This window comes from Pogona vitticeps, chromosome 1 (assembly GCF_051106095.1).
Source record: "Pogona vitticeps strain Pit_001003342236 chromosome 1, PviZW2.1, whole genome shotgun sequence".
NCBI classification, from domain to species: domain Eukaryota; kingdom Metazoa; phylum Chordata; class Lepidosauria; order Squamata; family Agamidae; genus Pogona; species Pogona vitticeps.
Window position 1 is genome coordinate 271,331,317 of NC_135783.1, and position 21,877 is coordinate 271,353,193.

General features: G+C 40.0%; 1 protein-coding gene across 2 annotated transcripts in view; it reads right to left on the reverse strand.

Annotated features, from left to right (window-relative positions):
• ELP4 (elongator acetyltransferase complex subunit 4) overlaps positions 1–21,877 on the reverse strand; it is a 226,181-nt gene that overhangs the window by 117,664 nt on the left and 86,640 nt on the right. For both annotated transcript variants that reach the window (XM_078384023.1, XM_020795613.3), the window contains one exon: positions 2,628–2,736. In XM_078384023.1, the coding sequence (XP_078240149.1) occupies positions 2,628–2,736 (109 nt within the window). The remainder of the gene's footprint in view (positions 1–2,627; positions 2,737–21,877) is intronic.

The following is a 21,877-nucleotide window of genomic DNA, read 5'->3' on the forward strand; positions in this document are numbered from 1 at the left end:
TGGACAAACTTGGGTGAACATTTTCAGAACATTCTTGGAGTGAATAGGGAGCCATCAACAATAGGTACAGTTGAAAGTGTTACTGTAGTTATTTTACAGTAAGTACCCTGTTTCCCCAAAATAAGACCTAACCTGAAAATAAGCCCTAGTATGATTTTTCAGCATGCTCGTAATATAAGCCCTACCCCCAAAATAAACCCTAGTCAAGTGAAATCCCACCCTCCACCATTGTGCAGCATTGTGCAGCAATCAGAAGATGACATGACTATAAAATAAAACATCCCCTGAAAATAAGCCCTACTGTGTTTTTGGAGCAAAACTTATTATAAGACCCTGTCTTATTTTGGGGGAAACATGGTATAACTTCCAGCTATGACAAGATCAAATATTCTATCAAATATGGTTATGTTTTAAAACAGAGCAAGTCTTCACAAGCCAGTGTTTCAGTACAAATGAATACAGAAGGGCTGTTAGCAATACATAATAATATATGGTGGAGGTTAGAGTGCTAACTGCTCCATCACCAAAAAGATGGGCATGGAGGACAACGAACACCAAAAAGAAGACAATTCTTCAGAAAAATGTGGACATTTTTTCACTAAATTTGCATATGCCAATTTAAACTGACATATGCAAGCATTACATTTTGGCATTATTACTATAATTTAAATGAAAGTAAATTACTCCTTATTATGTTGCACAATACTGTGACTAGGCAACCGCTTGGAACACAGCACTGAGGCAAAGATGGGATATAAATCAAATAAGGCATCATGTTTAATAATTTTCTGAAATGCCCATTGCCTTGTATTTTCTATAAGCTTACAAAATGAAAGCATATAAATAAAGATCACTGTAGTTTTGCTGAAATATTAGTAGGCAACAGTCAGTTTTTTTCCCAGAGGAATGGTCTGAACAGCACTTTCAGAATGACTGACCTCATACCTGTATTTCATATATGACCATAACATGCCATATCCTTCCTGTGAATCATCAGTAACCATATCAGTGTATATGGTTTGTGGCTTTTCTTATAAAATGTCTTCCTGCTCCCTGAATCATTTAACTTAATGGTACTTTAATTTACCAATCAAAGCCTCTTCTGTCCTTGTGCAGCCAGGGATACTCACTGTGGAATAGGGTGTTCACTTACACTTTAAAAAAAAGAGCAGTGGGCATTTGTCACCAAAAAGGAGGACAGCTCTTTAAATGGAGGACAAATGACCACTGTAGCGAGGGCATGTGCATGGTAAGGCAGTGAACCTTGGGCAGAAATACACAAATACAAAATAAATACAGATGCCTTGGCTGAAACGTTTGTGGAAATCTCAGAATGTGTACACAAGATAATATTTGGGTTAGGAAAGAAAAAAAATAACAAGAACACAATATTGAAAGGAAAAGAACAAGAATAAAACAAACATATTATGCAAGACATTTATTTTCTTAAACACATTCTCATTAGAAAGAGAGCTGTAATATTAAATGTATTAGTACAACATTTGACTAAACTAATGCCACATGGGCATCATGGGTTGAAAAAGGGGTGCATCTTTGGTCATTTTTATAGCTTACTTACTCAATAAAAGTATTTCAAAATACTGTCTTATTACACAACAAAGCACAGACTTAACCAGGCTGAAATAAACAAGGTTCTTCCATACTATCCAAGCAGCATTTTTGTCACCATATGTAGAAAAGCAGTCTTACAGACTCAGACAAGCAGCTCAGGCTTTGGATAGTTTTCCATGGAACAACAGTAATGTACAATAATAACACTAGTTATTTCTTTACACTTGCAGCTTTGTTTTGGATTAGCTAAAACTGTCATTCAGTGCTTTGTCTCCAAGGCTTTCATTCTATGCACACCTTACTTGACAATGTCTGATCAAATTTAGTGAGGTTTACTTCTGAGCAGTGAGGCACAGGAAAGGACTCTAACTATCTTTTCAACATTCCCAGATTGTGTTCCAACAACTTCCACCAAAATCTGTGCAAAAGTCAGACAAACCAGGTCATTAGGAATTATTGATGATAATCTATTAAAAGAGTGAAGTGAAATACATTTCTACAACAAAAGTGCTTTCATAAATTCCTTATATTCTAGTGTAAGCCACCATATGATTCTGCAAAAAAAAAAAAAACAGTAAAAATAATGCAAATTAATTAGTTATCTCAGAAAGCTCTACCTTGTGCTGTATCATTTAGCTGCGTTTTACTGTTCAGTGGAATATATAACTGTTCTTCATGTACTCTATTTTGAACTTGGCAGATCAAAACTATTGATTTCATGACAATTTCAGCTCAGTGGTCAGATGATTGCCAAGCCTCCCCATCATGTGAATTCCCCAAAGCCTGCCTGTTGAGATGTACATCTGATTGAGCCATGCCTTGCTAATATGGCTTGACAACATGCAAGGAGTTGCCATGTTTCCTTTGCAGCCTTAATGCATTTTAGTGAAAAATTGTCTAAATCAAGATTGGCTAGCAAGATGAACCATTTAAGAGGCATTCTGCAAAATGAAATCAATGATACTTTATAGCAGATATTCCAATTGGCAGGTACCTGCTAAGTGCTCTAGAAGCACTTAAGATAGACTTTTTGCATTGCTAAGGATGGAACTTACCATGGTAATCCTTGTATAATGGATTGGTTTCTCTCTCAGAGCCAATAAATGATTCAAGACCAACTACCGTATCTGACAAGATTGTAACACGTTCCATAATTGCTTTATTCTGTAAAACATGGAAACAAAATGCACAACCTGTGTGATAAAAAAGGTAATTAATATTCTAAGGGCAGGGCTTTGTCTTTTCAATGACAAATTGAAGGGAAAATAGGTCATCAATACCTAGACATTATTAAAAATATGACTTGTAATCTACATCTAAAGAAAAGCATATTGTCTCTACTAAAGAAATCATTGTCAAATCTTCTCATAAGATTTTTTAAATTACATTTATAATACAGTTTGAATGATATGTTATGCATATATACATTGATAAAGCACAATCTGATCATAGTTAAGCACTTTCAAGTTGTACTCATTTCAGTCATACATTTGAGCATAAGTATCTGTAATACAAAAAGAAAATACATTGCATAATATCTTATGTGTGATATTTTAATGCTTGCATTTAAAGATAAAAACACACAAAAATTCTCTTTTGCATATGAGAAGGACAGCAAAGGGTATCTGGAGGAAAAACAGGTTTTGAATCCTCTAGTTCAGTAGTTCCCATTCTTAGGTCCCGAGATGTTCTGGAACTACAACTCCCAGAAATCCTGGCCAGCAGAACTAGTGGGGAAGGCATCTGGGAGTTTTAGTCCAAGAACATCTGGGGACACAAGGTTGGGAACCACTGCTCTACATCCATACTCATAAAAGGATACCACTGGATAGAGCACACTGAGGATCTAAATCTTAACAGCACAAATTTCCCAGGAAATAAGTGAGGTGAGGATGGGAAGATTAGATCAAGGCACATCCTCTTTTCCCTCTCTGATCCGGTGATCAGTAGGAGGCAGGGACACAGATTAAATTCCTTGTTAATAACTAAACTAACTGCGTATATTGTTAAACTCTGATACCCACTAAAATCCAAACAGATCAGATCCAAAAAACAAAAGCTGAAAAGGTGTGTAATTACCAAACTGCACAGAGGCAAAGGAAAATTCTGATGCTATGTAACACATGAACTGGAACATGAAATGGGAGAGGTATGAATCTACATAAACTGAAAACCATTAAGTAACAAATGGGATATATAAACATTACAATGCAATATTATACAAATCAGACACACACATTTTTTACTGTGGAAATGACAAACTCAGAAAAAACAACATGATTCTAATAGTGAAGAGAAATGCAGCATAAAGAGTTAGGGGTTATAAAGCAAAGTTTTACTGGATAATATTGATTGGATTTCTCGGAAAACTTATGCTCCAACTGCAGATACTTAAAAAAAAGAAACTGGAAGCTTTTACACCAATGGCTAGGAAGAAACTGATCACATACCAGAAAGGAATGCCTCTAAGAGTCAGAAACAAAGCAAGAAAGTGACTCAAAGAATTCTATGAAGCCTGAGTAGACTTTGTCTAGAGGGGTGGGGTAAAAATCTAATAAATAAATAAATAAAATAAATAAATAAACAACTTGTTCACTGCAACTTGTTCAGGCAACATGGGCTTCACCAGATGGTTAATATACAAAGGAAACAGACTACCATATATACTCGGGTAATAAGCTGACCCGAATATAAGCAGAGGCACCCAAGTTTATTGACTCGAGTATAAGCTGAGGGTGGAAAATGCAGCAGCTACTGGTAAATTTCAAAAATAAAAATAGATACCATTAAAATTACATTAATTGAGGCATAGGTTAAATGTTTTTGAAGACACTACCCGTCTGAGCTGCGAGATACACTTTGCTGCCTGTGGAGGGAGTGCGGACCCATACCGGATGCTGCACTTATCTACTGCTCTATTGCTGCGTAACAAGATGGAGGGAGATGGAGGATGAAGGTGGGAGGAGGAAGGTGGGTACATAGAATATGCAGAAGGAGGAGGATGGGAGTGTCCTGGAAGTGGAAAAGCAGTGTACTTAACCCAGGTGATCATCCAGAGAGGCTGCAGGCACCCGCAGATGAGCGGGGGAGTCCGGAGAACACCTGCACTACAGGGCAGAACATGTAATTTTGACACTGACTCGAGGATAAGCTGAGGGGAGTGCTTTTTCAGCAAAAAAAATTGTGCTGAAAAACTAGGCTTATACTCGAGTATATACAGTATAGAGTTAGAAGGATAAGATGAAGAAGCTGTATTCTGTCTGCAAAAACAAGACCAAGACCAGATGATAGTACAGTCCATGAATTCTTACTGTCACAAATTAGAGTAATACTGAAGAAAATCACTAAAATGAGTCTAGTGCCAAAATATAATTTAAATGACATTTCTGATGAATTTAAGATCCATATAAAGAACAAATTTGCAATACTCCATTACATTGCCTATCAGTCAGAGAAGTTCTGGAACAAAACTAGATGCATTAACAAGGAAGAACACAAAAGGCCTGTTTCTTTAGTGAAACAAAATAAAATAATGATTCATTGAACTCTTAAATTGTTAATGACAGATGATAAGAAAAAAATAAAGAGTGACCGAAATAGGATTTGAATCCTAAATGAAACTTTCTGTGACTGGCATCTATATAGAGATGCTATTATATAGGATATAGAGAACTATTATAACAATCAAGACAAAGAAATAGAAGAGAACATCAAAAGAGGAAAAATGAGATATCACCTCCATAAGACCCAAGAAAATGAAGAGAATGTCTTAATAAACAGATAAACTAAAGAGAATAGGGAAACAATACACAGCAAAATTATTCAGAAAAGATGCAAGGAAAACAAATTCCTTCAATGAAGAATCTTATGATGTAGAGCCTGCAATTTTAGAAAGTGAAGTGACAGCTGTTGCCAAAGTACTTGGAAGAAATAAATTACCAAGAATAGATGGAACATTAATAGCACTATTTCAAGATATAGAAATTGAATCTATTAAAATCCTAACAAGAATAAGGCAACAAATATGGAAAACAAACAATGGTGAACAGCTTGGAAGCATTTAATAGACATTCAAATTTCAAAGAAAAGAGGCACCAAAAAGTGAAGTAATAACAGTGGTGCCTTGCAAGATGAAATTAATCCATTACACGGTTAAAGCCATCCAGCAAAAAGTTTGTCTTGCGAGGCACGGTTTCCCACAGGAATGCATTGAAATTTAATTAATGGATTCCTATGGGGGAAAAAAGTCCAAAACAAAAAAACTGAAATAAAGTCACTTACCAGGTACTGTAGACTGAGCCAGGCTCCTCACAGTGCCTTGGCAGCCCCCAAAAAGCAGGAAAAAGAGCGCCAAACAGCTGAGAGCCCGGACCCAGCAGGGAGGTGGCAGCCACTTTGCGCTCTTCTCTGCTCCTGCCCCCCTCTCCCCGCTTCACAGCTGATCAGCTGTGAAGCTTTCCCTGGGCTTGCCCAGCACCGAAAAAGAACTGGAAATAAAAAATTGTGCTTTCCCCCTGCCCCCAGGGAAGCCTCTGAAAGTGGTGCTTTGCCGTGGGGGGGGGACAGGCTTGGCCCCCCTCCCCCCCGCTGCTTTCAGAGGTTCCCCGCCAGTGTTCCCAGCACTATCGGACAACAGCACTGGGGGTGGGGTGGGGGAAGTGGGGGGCGAGCCTGCCGCCCACCCCCACCCCCCATGGCAAAGTGCCATTTTCATAGGCTTCCCTGGGGGCAGAGGGAAAGCATATTTTTTTTATTTCCAGCTCTTTTTCGGTGCTGGGCAAGCCAGGGGAAGCTTCTAAGACCCAGTGCCGATCAGCTGTGAGGCGGGGAGGGAGTGGAGAAGAGAACAAAATGGCTGCCACCTCCCTGCTGGGTCCCGGCTCCGATGGTGCTGGTAAGACTGGCGGGGGACCTCTGAAAGGGGGACCACTGAAAGTGGCACTGTGTGGGGGCGCCCCCGCCCCCGCCTCCACAGCAATGCGGGCCCTGCTTCATCTTGCGAAGCAGGGCCATAGGAATGTTCATCTTGCGAGGCACCAAAACCCTAGCCAAACCCATTCGTCTAGCGGGTTTTTCGTGTTGCAAGGCATTTGTCTTGCAAGGCACTACTGTATATCATAATTATGTTAATTTCCTATGCAAGCAAAGTGGTCTTAAAGACTGCAAGAGACCTTTCATACTCCACATATTGTAAATGACAGATGTTCAAGCTCAATTCAGATAAGGAAGAGGCACTAAAGATTGTACTGCAAATATATGTTGGCTACTGAACCACAACAAAGCATTTCAGAAGAAAACCAGATACAGTGGTGCCTCACTTTACGACTGCCTCGCATTACGACGAAACCGCATTATGACGAACTTTTTGCGATCACAATTGTGATCGCAAAACGATGATCTGAATGGGGTTTTTTCGCTTTGTGATGATCGGTTCCCTGCTTCAGGAACGGATTCTTCACAAAACGACGATTTTCCTCCAGCTGATCAGCAGTTTCAAAATGGCCACCAGGTAAATAAAATGGCTCCCTGCTGTTTTCTGGGACGGATTCCTTGCTGCACAGGCACTGAAAATGGCTGCCCTATGGAGGATCTTCATTGGACGGTGAGTTTCCAGCCCACTGGAACACATTAAACAGGTTTAATGCGTTTTAATTGGCTTTTTATTTTCCTATTACGTTTTCATTCTACAGCAATTTCGCTGGAACGAATTAACGTCATAATGCGAGGCACCACTGTAGTGCTTTTTAGATTAAAGCAAAACTATCGATTGTGTGCACCATGAAAAATTATGGATCTTTCTAAACGAAATGGGCATGCCACATTTGATTGTCCTGATATATAACCTATTCTCTGGACAAGGGATTTTTGCTGGAACAGCATGTAAAGAAACAGAATGGGTCCCAATAAACAAAGATCTCAGCTAAGGATCCATTTTATCTGCTTATCTATATGCAGAACATACCATGGAAAGTTGGATTAGATTCAGGAAAAAAAGGAGTGAAAGCTGGGGGGGGGGAATCAATAACGTAAGATATGCAAGACCCTGTATTACTCATAGAAAGCAGCAATGACTTGAAATGACTACTGATGAATGTGAAAGATGCAGTATTAGAATTGAGCATTAAAAAGACAAAATCATGACTACAAAAAACTATATAACTTTCATGTTGACACTGAAGAAATTGAAAATGTTTGAAGTTGTACTATATCGCATTTCAGACATCAATCCAAATGCAAATTGCAGCCAAGAAGTCAGAAGCAGATTGAAAGGGCAACTATGAAGAAACTAGAAAAGGTCTTTAAGAGTAAGGATGTATCAATGGAGACCAAGGCCAAGATCATCCATGCTATGATGTATTTGACAATGATTTACAGATGTGAAAGCCTGTGACAGCAAAATAATTGACTCATTCAAAATATATGGTGCTCGAAGAAACCTATATGAATATTACAGACCATCAGAAGGATAAATAAGTGGGTGCTAGATCAAATCAAGCCTGAACTCGCTTTGGAACCAGTAATGACTACATTAAGGGTATTGCATTTTGGACATACTAGAGGGAGGAAAGATCCACTGGAAAATACAATAAAGGGGGAAAGTGCTGAAGGCAGCAATGAAAGAAGAAGATAGAACATAAGATTATTTGACTCCATAAAGGAAGTCACAGCCTTGAGTTTGCAAGATCTGAGCAAATCTGTTAATGATTTTGTTTGTTTGTTTGTTTGTTTACCATCCCGTTAGTGCAATGCACTATTGGGAAGGTTTGCAACATAATCAAATGAACAAACATGTAAGAATAAATGGATAACTAAACAGTGAAAAAAATTAAAAGCAATGACCCCAAAAAGACATTATCTCTGTAGGAGCAGGGGAAGAGGTGTGATATCATTGTGGAAGGCCTCCTTTAAACGCAGTATTTTGAACTGCCTTATAATTATTAGCAGGAATGGGGCTAGGCATTGCTCCAAGAGGAGCTGGTTCCACAGAGTTGGTACTACCATAATCAAGGCTCGACCCCTCGTAGAAGACTTCCAGGTCTACTTCATAGTGACCATTTGGAGGAGCATTGCCTGAGAGGATCTGGTGGGTCAGGCAGATGACATTGGGGAGAGACTCTCTGACAAGATCTTTCAGAAGTCTCTGATTTATAGAACTGTTAAGTCAGAAGCAACTTAATGGCACATAATAACAATATACAGTGGTGCCTCGCTTAACGAGTGCCCCGTTTAACGAAAAAATCACATAGCGATGGCTTTGTTGCCATCACTTTTGCGATCGCACAACGATCTTGCCTATGGGGAAAAATCGCTTTGCCGACAATTCCCTTCCGAGCTCCGGGGACAGGCTGGGGGGTGGACCGGGAAGCTTGAAGCCTCTCCGCACCGCCTACCCCGGCCGTTCCCGGACTTCCAGAAGTCCGGGAACAGCCTGGGTAAGCGGCGCGGGAAGGCTTCAAGCTTCCCGATTCACCCCCCAGCCTGTCCCCGCCGCTTAAAGCCTCCTTGCGCCGCCTACCCAGCCCGTTCTCGGACACCTAGGTGTCCGAGAACAGCCTGGGTAGGCGGTGCGGGGAGGCTACCGGCATCGGGGACAGGCTGGGGGGTGGACCGGGGAGCTTGAAGGGTAACCGGCGGTTGGTGGGATCCAAGCCCGGGATGCCTGAAAGGCATCCCAATCCCACCACCTTCCCCCCGCAGCTTGGATCCGAGCCGCGGCGGCTACCCCAGCCATGGCCGGACTCTAGGGAGTCCAGCCATGGCTGAGGTAGCCGCCGTGGGTCAGATCCAAGCCGCGCGGGGAGAGAGAAAACTGGATAATCCGTTCCAATTGGAACGGATTAACCGGTTTTCAATGCATTCCTATGGGAAATGGTGCTTCACATAACGATGTTTTCACATAACGTTTTTTTTTTCTGGAACCAATTAACATCGTTATGCGAGGCACCACTGTACAAAAATATTTCTTGTTTCAATATATGTAAACAGTTACTGCAGAACTAATTCCTCTATATGACTTAGCAGTCAGTGTTACATGTAGACTATTAGAGACAGTACACCATTTAATTAACTTATCAAAATATTTTAAACCTACCAAAAATCAGTACAGTGGTGCCTCGCATAGCGATTGCCTCGTATAACGATGAAATCGCTTTGCGATGAAGATTTTGCGATCGCTTTCCGATGTTCCCTATGGGGAAATTTCGCTTTGCGATGATTGGTTCCCTGGGGAACTGATCAAGGCAAAGCAAGCTTCTCCACCAGCTGATCAGCGGAAGGAGGGGCTAAGGGGCTGGCCCCAATCCCCACGCACAGCCAGAGAGCTGCAAAGGAGGAGGTGGCGGGGACCGGGATCAGGGCAGCAGCGCTGGACGGGGCGGCGGCGCGCCAGAGACCCCTTCCCCGCCCCATCTGCACCCCGCCGAGGAGACCGGGCATCGTGCGGGCCTGGGTGGAATTTTGCTTTGCCCTGATCGGTTCCCTGCTTGGGGAACCGTTCAGGGCAAAGCAACTGCGGAAGGAGGGGGAAAGGGCCTGGCCCCAATCCCCACACGCTGCCAGAGAGCCGCATCCACCCGCCAGGCGCCATGGGCAGGAGGGGGGCGGAGGCAGAGGCCGGAGCCGAGCACCTTTGGCAGCCGATGCCTTGTCTGCGGGCTGGCCCTGGAAAGGCTCGCTGGATTTTGGGAGCGCCAAGGACCGAGGAGAGGTGGAGGAGCCTGGCCCCAGGAGGGAGAGGCCCCGTGCCCTGAGCAGTGTGTGTTTGCCCCGCAGCTGCCCAGGCAGTGGCCCGGATGCATCCTGCCCCTCTGGCCTGCCCGTCTGCGCCCCGGGACAGCCCCGCCAAGGAGGCAGGGCATCGTGGGGGGCTGGCTGGTGGTGGAATTTTGCTCTGCCATGGTCGGTTCCGTGCTTGGGGAAGTGATCATGGCAAAGCAATGCTTTTTTAACAGCTGATGGGCGGTTGCAAAATGGCCGCTGCTGTTTTCAGGACGGATTCCTCGCTTACCGAGGCGGCGAAAATGGCCGCTCCTATGGAGGATCTTCGCTGAACGGTGAGTTTTTGCCCCATAGGAACGCATTAAACAGGATTTAATGCATTTCTATGGGGTTTTTTGTTCCGTTCAGCGACGATTTCACATAGCAACGTTAATCCTGGAACAGATTAACGTCGCTATGCGGGGCACCACTGTAGTGTGGGTTCCAACCACTGAAGTACTTTTTTAAAAAAACAAAAATAATTTAACTCAAACAAAATAAAACCCACAATATAACAATTCAAAAACAGCAGAATTCAATGGCAGAAGACGGACCTGCATGATGTTCACATTTCTCACCATCTTCTCCATGAATCTATCACTCCCCTAATTCAAAGCACTAATTGCTGCATGTATATCAGTTTGTGTGATGCCAAAAAGTTCAGTTTTCTGTATTTGATATGGAATGGATTCCCATAGTTTCTACCTTTTTCTTATTCTTACTCAAAATGACTTGTAGAAACAAAAATTGGCGGATGTTTAGACAAAAAGCTCACTGCAATATAAGATTTATCGTAACTAATGTAAGGGAGAGTAAAGTAAATATAATACAGTGGTGCCTTGACTTACGAACTTAATTGGTTCCGGAACTCTGGTTGTAAGTCGAAGCACCATTTCCCATAGGAATGCATTGAAATGCAATTAATCCATTCCGGCCAAAGAAAAAATCACCAAAAACCCCACAAAGCACTGCAAGACCTATTGGAAACACAATTAATCTGTTCCGAAGGGGTGGGGGAAGCAAACAAACCATGCAAGACCTTTCAGAAATGCAAAATAAAAAAAAGAGCAAAGCAGAAAGCAAACAAAAACCATGCAAGACCCATTGGAAACGTGATTAATCCATTCTGGCCGGGGGGGGGGAAGAAAAGCAAACTGTGCAAGACCCTTCGGAAATGCAAAAGAAGCAAAGCAGAAAACAAACTGTGCAAGACCCTTCGGATATGCAAAAAAACCAAAACAAAAAGCAAAAAGCAAACAAACCATGCAAGACCCATCGGAAACACGATTAATCTGTTCCGGCTGAAGGAAAAGAAAAAGAAAAGCAAACAAACTGTGCAAGACCCTTAGGAAATGCAAAAAAGCAAAGCAGAAAGCAAACAAACCATGTATGACCCTTCAGAAATGCAAAAAAAAAAAAAAAAAACAAAAAACCAAACACCATAAACAAACCCAAAACAAAAAGCAAACAAATTGTGAAAGACCCATCGGAAATGGGACCCCCCAAAAAAACAAACAAACCTTGCAAGACCAATCGGAAATGGGGGAAAAAACTCAAAAAACAAACCACCCCTGCAAGACCCATCACAGCATAGAAACATAATCCCATCACCCAGCCCAAAACCATGCTGCAAAACCCACCCAGGACAGTTTTAAAAAGTAGAAAGCAGCACCTTACCTTACCAGGCAGTCCAAAGCCTTCTCTGATCACACACTCTAACCACTGGGGTGAAAGAGCTACAAAGAAGCAGTCTCTTCACCACCAACAGTTAACAATCTGAATTCCCCACCTTTTTTCCCTGCTTTTTTCTGGTTGTAACTCGAAGCTCCGGTGACAAGTAGAAGCAAAATTTTGCGTCCGGAGCTGGTCATAACTCGAAATGGTCATATGTTGGGACGTTCATAAGTTGAGGCACCACTGTATACCCAACAGAATAACTAGATTAAACAAGCAAATGATGTGTACAGTAATGGTAAGACTCATATTATACAAAAATATATTACTACAGCTTAGTGTCCTTAAATTAAAAACAGAAAATAAATATTTAGGAAACATGACTGAATTATCTTCCTTGTTGATCCTTGCATTATTGAAATACAATGGAATTTGTTGTTGTTTTGTGTTGTCAAATTGCATCCAACTTTTATAGACCTTAATGGGGCACAGGATGGGAAACATTTAAGGAGTGGTTTTACAAAACTTAACTCTCCTTGTCCCAATGAGTATCCATGGCTGAATGGGGATTTGAACCCAGGCCTCTTGCTTGCCATTCTGTCTGCTTCACCACATTGCCTCTCCCATGATGAAAAATAATTGTGAATAGCTAACATACATTTTAAAAATAGGGTACAATTAATCCCCTTGCACAGCTACATCCACAAGCCAAAATACCAATGGAGAGTTTCTTGGTTTGTCCAGTTCTGAAAGCCAGCAACAAGAAAAAGGTACCAGTTATGTTGATAGTAAAACTGGTAGAAGAAGCATCAATAATTTAAGACATGCAGATGATACCATATTACTGGCAGAAAGTAGCAATGATCTGAAATGACTTCTAGTGAAAATGAAAGAAAATTCCAAAGCAGGTCCGCAGTTGACTACAGAAGAACTACACAACTTTGCTGACAATGAAGAAACTTGAATTGTGAAAAAAAAAAATTGTAAATCTTGATTCAATCATCAATTCAAATGGAGACTGCAGTCAAGAACTCAGAAGACAGAGACTTTGGAAAGACAGCAATGAATGAATTAGAAAAACCTACCAAATGCAAGATTGTGTCACTGGAGACCAAGGCCAAGATAATCCACACTCTTGTATTCCTAGTTAGTATGTATGGATGTGAAAGAAGGACAGCGAAGAATCCTGGCAGGAAGCAAAATGATTTATTTGAAATGTGATGCTGGAAGAGAGCTTTGAGGATACTCTGCATTGCCAGAAAGATGAACAAGTGGGTCCTAGATCAAATCAAGCCTGCACTGTTTATGGAAGCAAAAATGATGAAACCTAAGCCGTTATATTTTTGGCACATTATGAGGAGACAAGACTTGCTGGAAGAGACAAGAATGCTAGGAAATGTTGAAGGCTACAGAAAGAGAGACAAACCAAATATAAGATGGACTGACTCTCTACCTAAAGAAGAACATAGCCTTTAATCTGCAAGGGCTGAGCAGGGCTGTTGAGGATGGGGCATTTTAGAGTTCACCATAAGTCAGAACTGACTTGACAGCACTGAACAACAATATGAAAAATTCTGTTCTCCTGTCCCTTGGCCCTCACAAGTTCTGAACTATGAAAGGGAATACTCATCCTGTAGGGCAGGGGTCTTCAACCTCCGGTCCGCAGCCCGATGCCGATCCGTGGGCTTGCCGGAATTGGGCCGCAGATATGGATCTCTGCATCCCCCATGCTGGCGACACCCCCCCGCGGGTACAACATGCCCCCCGCGCATGGAGCTTGCTCCCCCCCAGCTGGTCCACGACCCCAAAAAGGTTGGGGATCGCTGCTGTAGGGGCTTTGTGATGGGGAAGGTACAGTTTAATCTTTTAAAAATGTTCTGGCTGATGATATCATCAACCATATGCTGAGGAACTTACATGAATAGGATTTCAGCATTATTTACTTATAAATATGTCATAATGAAATCCCACACCTTGGGTGCAGAAACAAAGTAGAACAATATCTTTTTTGCTAAGGATTTATCTTCAAAGGTAGGAGGTTTGTAACACAAGACGCTTTGTTTATCAGAAACACAGAGAAATGGTATATGACTGCTGTGTAGTCTAAACAATGCCTTCTTGTCCTGGTGCAAAGGTTAGGAATTGAAGATGTCCCTGGGCAAGTGTCAGGAGCAGTAGGGCATATGGATACCAATGAAATGAGGAAGTCCTCTTGTCCGGAGGGATGGAGAATAAATTGCTAATTAAGAATTTAAAATCCAAGGTAGTTTTCTTAGAAAAATTAGTACTTCATTGCGTAAGGTTAGGAAGGCAGATACAATCTCTGTACATGGCTGGCCCCTGATATCATGAAGGCAGTTACACACTAGGAAATACTTTGGGACAAGAGGGGCTGTAAAAAAGATACAGGTTTTGAGCCAGTATGGGACACATTCCATCCACCCACCCACCCAATCCACCCATCCATCCATCCAATATATATATTGTGGGCATAGTGGTGACTTGGAGAACTCTGTTGGAAGTAAGCCTAAGGAAAGGTGTACTGGATACAGAATAATGTTGTACTTCAAAGAGGACATGGAATGAAAGACACCAAAAATATCAAAAGGAACAGACTACTCCACAGAATTAGAATGGATGTAAATGCTAGGCCTCCAAAAGAATTTAGCACCATTAATGCACTAGCTGTTTCTAGTCAAATGCTTAGGGTTTCCATGAGGCAGAAAATGAAATCTGGGAGACATACAATTAACCTCACTTAGCGCTAAATACATATTCTGGTTATGACACAGAGGTGAAATTTCTAGATAACTCAAACAATTATGATCAGGCCATGAAAGAGCCAATACTGGATTTAAGGCTAAAAGGTCTCCATGACTTTCTGAAATATATTTTGCTCAGCTGTTTGGAAACAGAGGGTAAAATCCAATATTTCTCACCCATTAACAAAATGAATACCACTAGCGAATACAACAAAATGAATACCACATTTGTGGAATAACACAAACATGGAATCCACAAATGTGCTCTGCAGGATTTGTAAAGGCTATAAAAATATCTCTCCAAATTTCATGATGGAGCAATAAAATCGAAACTGTAGTTTGAGCAAAATAAGTGCAATTCAATGATGCCCACTGAGGCAAAAATGCCAATTTCACATAAATACACAGAACTTTTGATGACTTCACCAGCAAAGGGATCTGGAGGTTATGGTGAATAACTTAATAAAAATACCAACCCAGTGTATGACAGCTATAAAAAGGTTATGAAAAATTATGTGTTGAAAATTGTTAAGATGAATCCATAAGAAAAGTGCCAATACTGTAATGTCTTTATACAACTGATGGTGAAATCAATTTGGAAATGGTGTACAGTTCTGTTTGCCACATCTCAAAAATGTTACTGTAGTGCTAAAAAAAGGGTGGGAAAAAAATTAATCAGTGTGATCAAAGGACCACAGCAACTCCTGTATTAAGACAGGTTGACTTATTAATTTAGGAGAAAGAGCAACAAAAGGAAGCTACATTAAGATTTCATTAAATAATATATAAGACGTGGACACAGAGATTTTTCCCTTCCACTCACATAAAACTGTAACCTGGGCTCAGCCAGTGAAAGTGAATAGTTGTTTATGAACTATGTAACTATGATTTAAGAAAGACAGAAATACTTCTCACATTATAATAATGTAAGTGTTAATTTTAACCTATAAGGGCCTAAGTGGTTTGACCTTCATACTTATCAGAGCATCTGTCCCTAAGATTTTCTATCTGGATCACTTGTTCATGTCAGGCTTCATTGTTGAGGGTGATTATGCTGGGGGGGGGGAGGCCTGGAAAATTACCACCAGAAACCAGGCCTTCTTGGTGGTAGCCACGACATTATGGATCTTGCTGCCTGTTGATGTTCACCAGGCGCCCTCCCTTCTGGCCTTTAGGAAGCTAGTTAAGCTGTGCTTTATAAAGAGACATTCAGGAACGTCCTCCCCATTTAAGAAATTCACAGATCCATTTTACGTGACTTATTTGATTTTGCTGTTGTCATCTGGGAAGTTATGTTGTATTTTTTTATTGTTACGTTTATATTATGTTTGATGTTGTTTGTGTGTGCAATTTTTGTACACTGCGCAAAGTAGTGGCTTGCCATTAGATGGGCAGGATAATTAATATTGAGAAAACAAAAGCTGTTCCCAGCCTTGTCTCATACATTCTGCTGGTTCAAACCACGGATATGGACCTAGATGTGACCTAGCTGGCCTCTCCCATAGCCCTGCCTGCTTGCAGTGTTGTTTTCTACACTTACCACTACAGCAGCTGGCAGGAGAATTTGTCCCCACCATCTTCCCCATGGATATACATGAAATAACTAGGAAGTGGAGGAGGGTAGGGTTGCAGAAGGTATGGGGCAAGTTCATTCTCTTCCTGGATTGGCAGCTCCTTTTATTCATGCATACTGTACATGCCTAAGGAAGAAAAAAGGCTGACTGAAATCAACAAAAGCTCATTTCCTCTATCTCATTCTGATGGGCATGCAAGATAGAATAGTACAGCACAATGGGCTGAATTGAGACGGGGACAGAGAAAGAATTGAAATCACCTTCTGTGGAGTAGGGAACATATATGGTTGTATGCAAACAGCAGAAGTGTAGGGCTGAACATCTGTAACTAGGAGAAGTGTGTGGCCCACCTGGGCTTTAGCTACATTCGGCAGGGTACCTATGACTATTGGACTGTAAATGGGTCCCCACCTCTAGTATAAACAGAATTCTCTTCCAAGTAAATATTTGCACAATTGATGCTATATTTATACTATTGTGTCAGAGAGGGTTGTGCATATATTATTTGTCTGAAAAATGTAGTTTATTTTGAATTTGATTTAAGACATGATAGGGTCAAGATAAAGAAACACTACACTTTACCAATTCTCATTTTAATTTTTTATGGCCAATATCATACTGCTTAGTAGCAACTATGATAGATGTGTGGACTCAACTGGATTTACAGAAGTTTTATCCTACCATTCAGCAATTGGCTCAATGGTTCTAGTCTTAAATGGAACTAACAGTAGGACACTGCAAATGTACCTCATATATAGAACCATACTCACAAAATAGCACAGAAAGAAACATCAGAACTTTTCTTAAAAACCAAGTATAACGTCTTTTGGATTTATTTCATATAATAAATTTTTTAAAATTTTGAAGAAATGACTGGTTCCTTCAAAAAAAGAAAGAAGAAAATTAAGTAATTTATTGAGTACCAAGCATCACATCTCCAAAAAGGAATATTAGAGACACCCATTTGATGTTTGTGATCAAATGGTAAGTTAAATATATCAAATTTTACAATCAGTTTACACTAATCTCTTACTGAGTATAAAATTATAGCTTGTCATTCAGGAACAGACTTGCAAAGCTCACTCCAGATGGAAGACTGGCTGGGAAAAATCTGAAATAGGTGAGGAAATGATGTGAATCTGACAAAAGACATGACTGCTCCCTCTGCTGGCAAGGTCCTCATCTGCTTTAATTTTTAATTAATGACTAGTTTTTCTTTAATTATTTATGATGCAGTCAATAAATAATGCAGTGTGTTCCTTCTTCGGTCTGTTCCTGTGTGTGTTTTCACATTTTTGAACTCATGATGCCCTATTTTACTAGAATAATTTTTAAGAATATGAAAGAGTTTTATCAGACAGCTTTCAAGTGTATAAAATCTGATATAAGAGCACTAGGATATTCTAAAATAAACGACACTGAAAAAATACTTTTATCTCGTTTCTGTAAATATTAGATATTAAAAATATATCACTACAAATGTGACACATCAGAATACTTTTGAAGTATGTGCTTTAGAAACATATCCGAGCTATAAACTATGTCAACAGAGTATGCTTGTGGGACTGGGCATAGAGTACAAATTCTGAAGTTGCCGTCAAGAAGACTGAAAATGTTCACAAAAATACACAATTCATGTTAATATAGTCAAGTGAAATCATGTAATAAACTTCCACTGTTGGATTTGAGATTCCAAATAGAAAGTTCCAAACCAGGAGAGATCACCAGTAGAGTACTACTATCACCCACTGTTTTTATATGAATTCTGGCTGAAAAAGCTACTCCAGTTCCCAGCTTTCCAGAAGGCTCCATTCCAGGAATCCTTGCCTGCCATTTGGCTTGCTGATTTTAATCTCTCAGGACTTTCTTATAGTGGCTCGACTATGCTGAACTGGCACTTGTTTCAAGAAGTGAGTTATTATTAAACTTGTAGGTCAATTGTGGCACTAACAACTCTTTGGAAGCTTTCAGCCACAGTGTAAAATTTGCTGGTCTAATTAAATATTAATTCTAAGTGTTACATTTTGTGGCTAAGAGCTTTTATTTTCCATCATCAGTCTGGAACAGAAAGAGGTTACAAGGCTAATTTAATTTCTCTCTCCTTCAGCATTAAAGCTTAACTAAATAGGTCGCAAAAACATTATTAAAGATGCAACATTCCTTTATATTACAATTATCATGTAATTAATAGAACAGACCTAAATTACAGAGATAAGGACTCAGCTGTTCAGAAAATAAGCAAAAACATTCTAAAAATTTTAAAAGGAAATACAGTGTATCACAAAAGATGTGGAAATTGAGTTATATTGAATATACCAAATTAATTTTAATAGTTTTATATGGAAAGAAGTTGTATTTGAAATCATTCTTCAATCATTTTCAAAGCATATGACTTTATTTACTATAATAATTAAAATATAATTACCAAGTTTTCATTTTCAAAAGATAGATAATAAAATCCTAGTTATATTCTTACTGTATTTTCACTCACTCATTGCACAAGCTGGCTCATTATATGAGGTCCCCGCATTAGTAACAGTTGCACTCATGCCTGGATACTAAGTATTATATTAACTACCTAGTTTAGCAGCCAAAATACTCCATATGCCCAAACAGATAATTACTCATAATACTGAGAGAAAACACCTACCAGTTACAACCAACGCTGCAATCTTAATGTCTATGTTTTGTCTGGTGCTCAAAGAAACAAATCCATTTATAATTCCCTTACACCATATCTCAGATTAGACAAAAGACATTCATTCTAGAACTTTTTTTAATTTGTCACTAATCTCAATTATGGAATTGGATTGCACCAAATGAATCAATCATTTGTTGTAACAAATATATATGTAGTTTTGAAGTAGCTTCCTCCTCAAAAAGTTCTAAAACCAAGGAAAAAAGGATTCTGATCTTCTTGAGGAAACATTTTGTTTTTTAATGTTCAAATGCATTTCCAGACACACAGTATAAACGTATCATGCTGTTGTATGGCTAAATTGGTTTCCCTTATACTTTCATGAATAGACAACCATTCCTCTTCTCTTTATAAAATTCACTTTTAGATCTGTCAAAATATATCCACCTTCCTCCTTTTCTCTCAGGTCAAATCTACATTTCCTCCCAGTTTTTCCTTAAGTTGATCTTTTAAACCTGAGTCTGTCTGTCAGCATCCCATTTAAAACTGTGGCAGAGCAGAGTTAGTTAATTGTCACAGTTGAAATCTTACTAGAACTAAGTAGAGATGGGCATTTACTGCAGTTCAGTGGAGTCTGGCAGATCAGGCCCAGAAGAGTTGTGGGGGTACCCCAGATTATGTGCCCCGTCTCCTCCCATGGGCACTTCATCAGAAGCAGAGCTGTGGGTTTACCTGTGCCGCCTCCTTCTCCGAGTGGGCACCCATGTGAGAAGCGGGGTGTGGAATCTGGGACACCAGCACAATACCTGTGGACTGGATATGCCAAATCACAGTAGGTGCGCATCTCTAGTGCTAAGTACAGAGAAGCACTATTTATTTCAAAGTAATGTATTGAAAGTAATGTTCCAGTGTAAAAATTATAGTTTTTTTTAAAAAAACTAAAGGACACATATTTGTTTTAACAAAATTGTCAACAAACAGAAGAACACAAAGCTCCGCTGACTCCTATACTGTACCTTGAACATAGCCTTTCCTGAAAGTTGGAGGCAGTGTTGGAAAGAACAAATATGTCTGTTATAGGAGAGAGGAGATGGCCAAATTATAGTATAAGACACCCTTCACAAGTAGAAGGACTGCATGGATAGTGACTTGTATCCAACTGGGTGACTCTCCCCCTGTACCACAATATCACATCTGAAGATATTATCAAAAGTCTACCAATTTCAAAGCAGCATTGTGAATTCACACAAAAGACTGCTGGAGAAAGGCTTCTTATATATTTCTCTGATAGACCAAGACTGCTGCATTCCATTCCCCCATCCCCTGACTGGCTAGCCTTCCCTACCCTTTTTCCCAGCATTCTAGATGCAGAGCAGCCTGGGATGAAGAACCTAAGATTGTTTCTACATTGTTTTAATGTGTTTTAATGTTTGTAAGCCGCCCCGAGTAGACGTTGTCTAGAGGGGCGGGGTAGAAATTGAATAAATAAATAAATAAATAAATAAATAAATAAATAAATAAATAAATAAATAATAATAAAAAAAGATGGCAGCCAGCCTTCTTGCATCCTAGGATTGGGATGGTGGTGTGCAAACAGGTAGGAGGCTTAAATGGGTGTACCCTACCTTCTCATAAAACTGTACCCGTGGGCATATGTAGATGTAATAGTTGGAGGTAATTTAAATGTGTCTAAGAGATTAAGAGGAGAGTGAGCAAGTCTGTCTCCTTACCCTTAGTTTCTATGGTGTAAATATCTGCTCAGTTGAAAAGTTTCATAAGTGAGAAAAAATTGAAAATGGGTTTCACGTTCAAGCTCAGTCAAATTGGAGAACAGGTAAAGATCTAAACTGCTGCAGATCATATTGTTGTTCTTTAGTCGTTTAGCCATGTCTGATGCTTTGTGACCTCATAGACTAGAGCACGCTAGGACCTCCTGTCTTCCACTGCCTCCCTGAGATGGGTCAAATTCATGTTGGTAGCTTCGATGACACTGTCCAACCATCTCATCCTCTGTTGTCCCCTTCTCCTCTTGCCTTCACACTTTCACAACATCAGGGTCTTTTCCAGGGACATTTCTTTTCTCATGAGATGGCCAACTTAAGGACTAAACAACAACATCATATCTCCCCTCTTTTTTTTTTTGTCAAGAGTAAACCTGCACAGTTCTTTCAGTCTTTTTTCATAGGACTTGATTTGCAATTCCCTGATCATCCTTGTTGCCCTCCTCTGAACATCTTCCAGTTTACTGGCATCCTTCTTAAAGTGTGTTGTCCAGAAATGGACACAGTACTCTAGATGAAGCCTAAGCAGTACTGAATAGAGGGAGATTAGTACTTCATGGGATTTGAAGGCTATACTTCTGTTAGTGCAGCCTAGGTTTTCCCTTTTTGCAGCTACATTGCACTGTGGGCTCATATTCAGCTTGTGATCTATAACAATTCAAAAATCTCTCTCTCTCATAGTTTTACTGAGCCAAGTATCTCCTATCTTGTAACTGTGTGTTTGGTTTCACTCACCCACCTCGATATACAACTTTGCACTTATCAAAGTTAAATTTCAATCTGTTTTTTGCGAAGAGTTGGACACAACAACTAAACAACAAAAGGATTTAATTTAATTAATATTTTAGTTTCCTCTTTGATGGTTCCAGTCATAACTGATGGTTCCAACTATCCTTTATGGTTACAGTCACAATTTCCAGAATTTTGTTAAAAAATATACTACATGTGTAGATTTATCTTTACAACTGTTAGCTACATCAAGCAGAAGTAATTAGACTGACACTTACTGACATAAAAAGCTGTACTATCTGATATTTCAATTGTTTAAAGGAGCGTGTGTAATTATATATATATATTATATATATATATAAAATTCTGATTCTCCTAGAGGTACTGTTC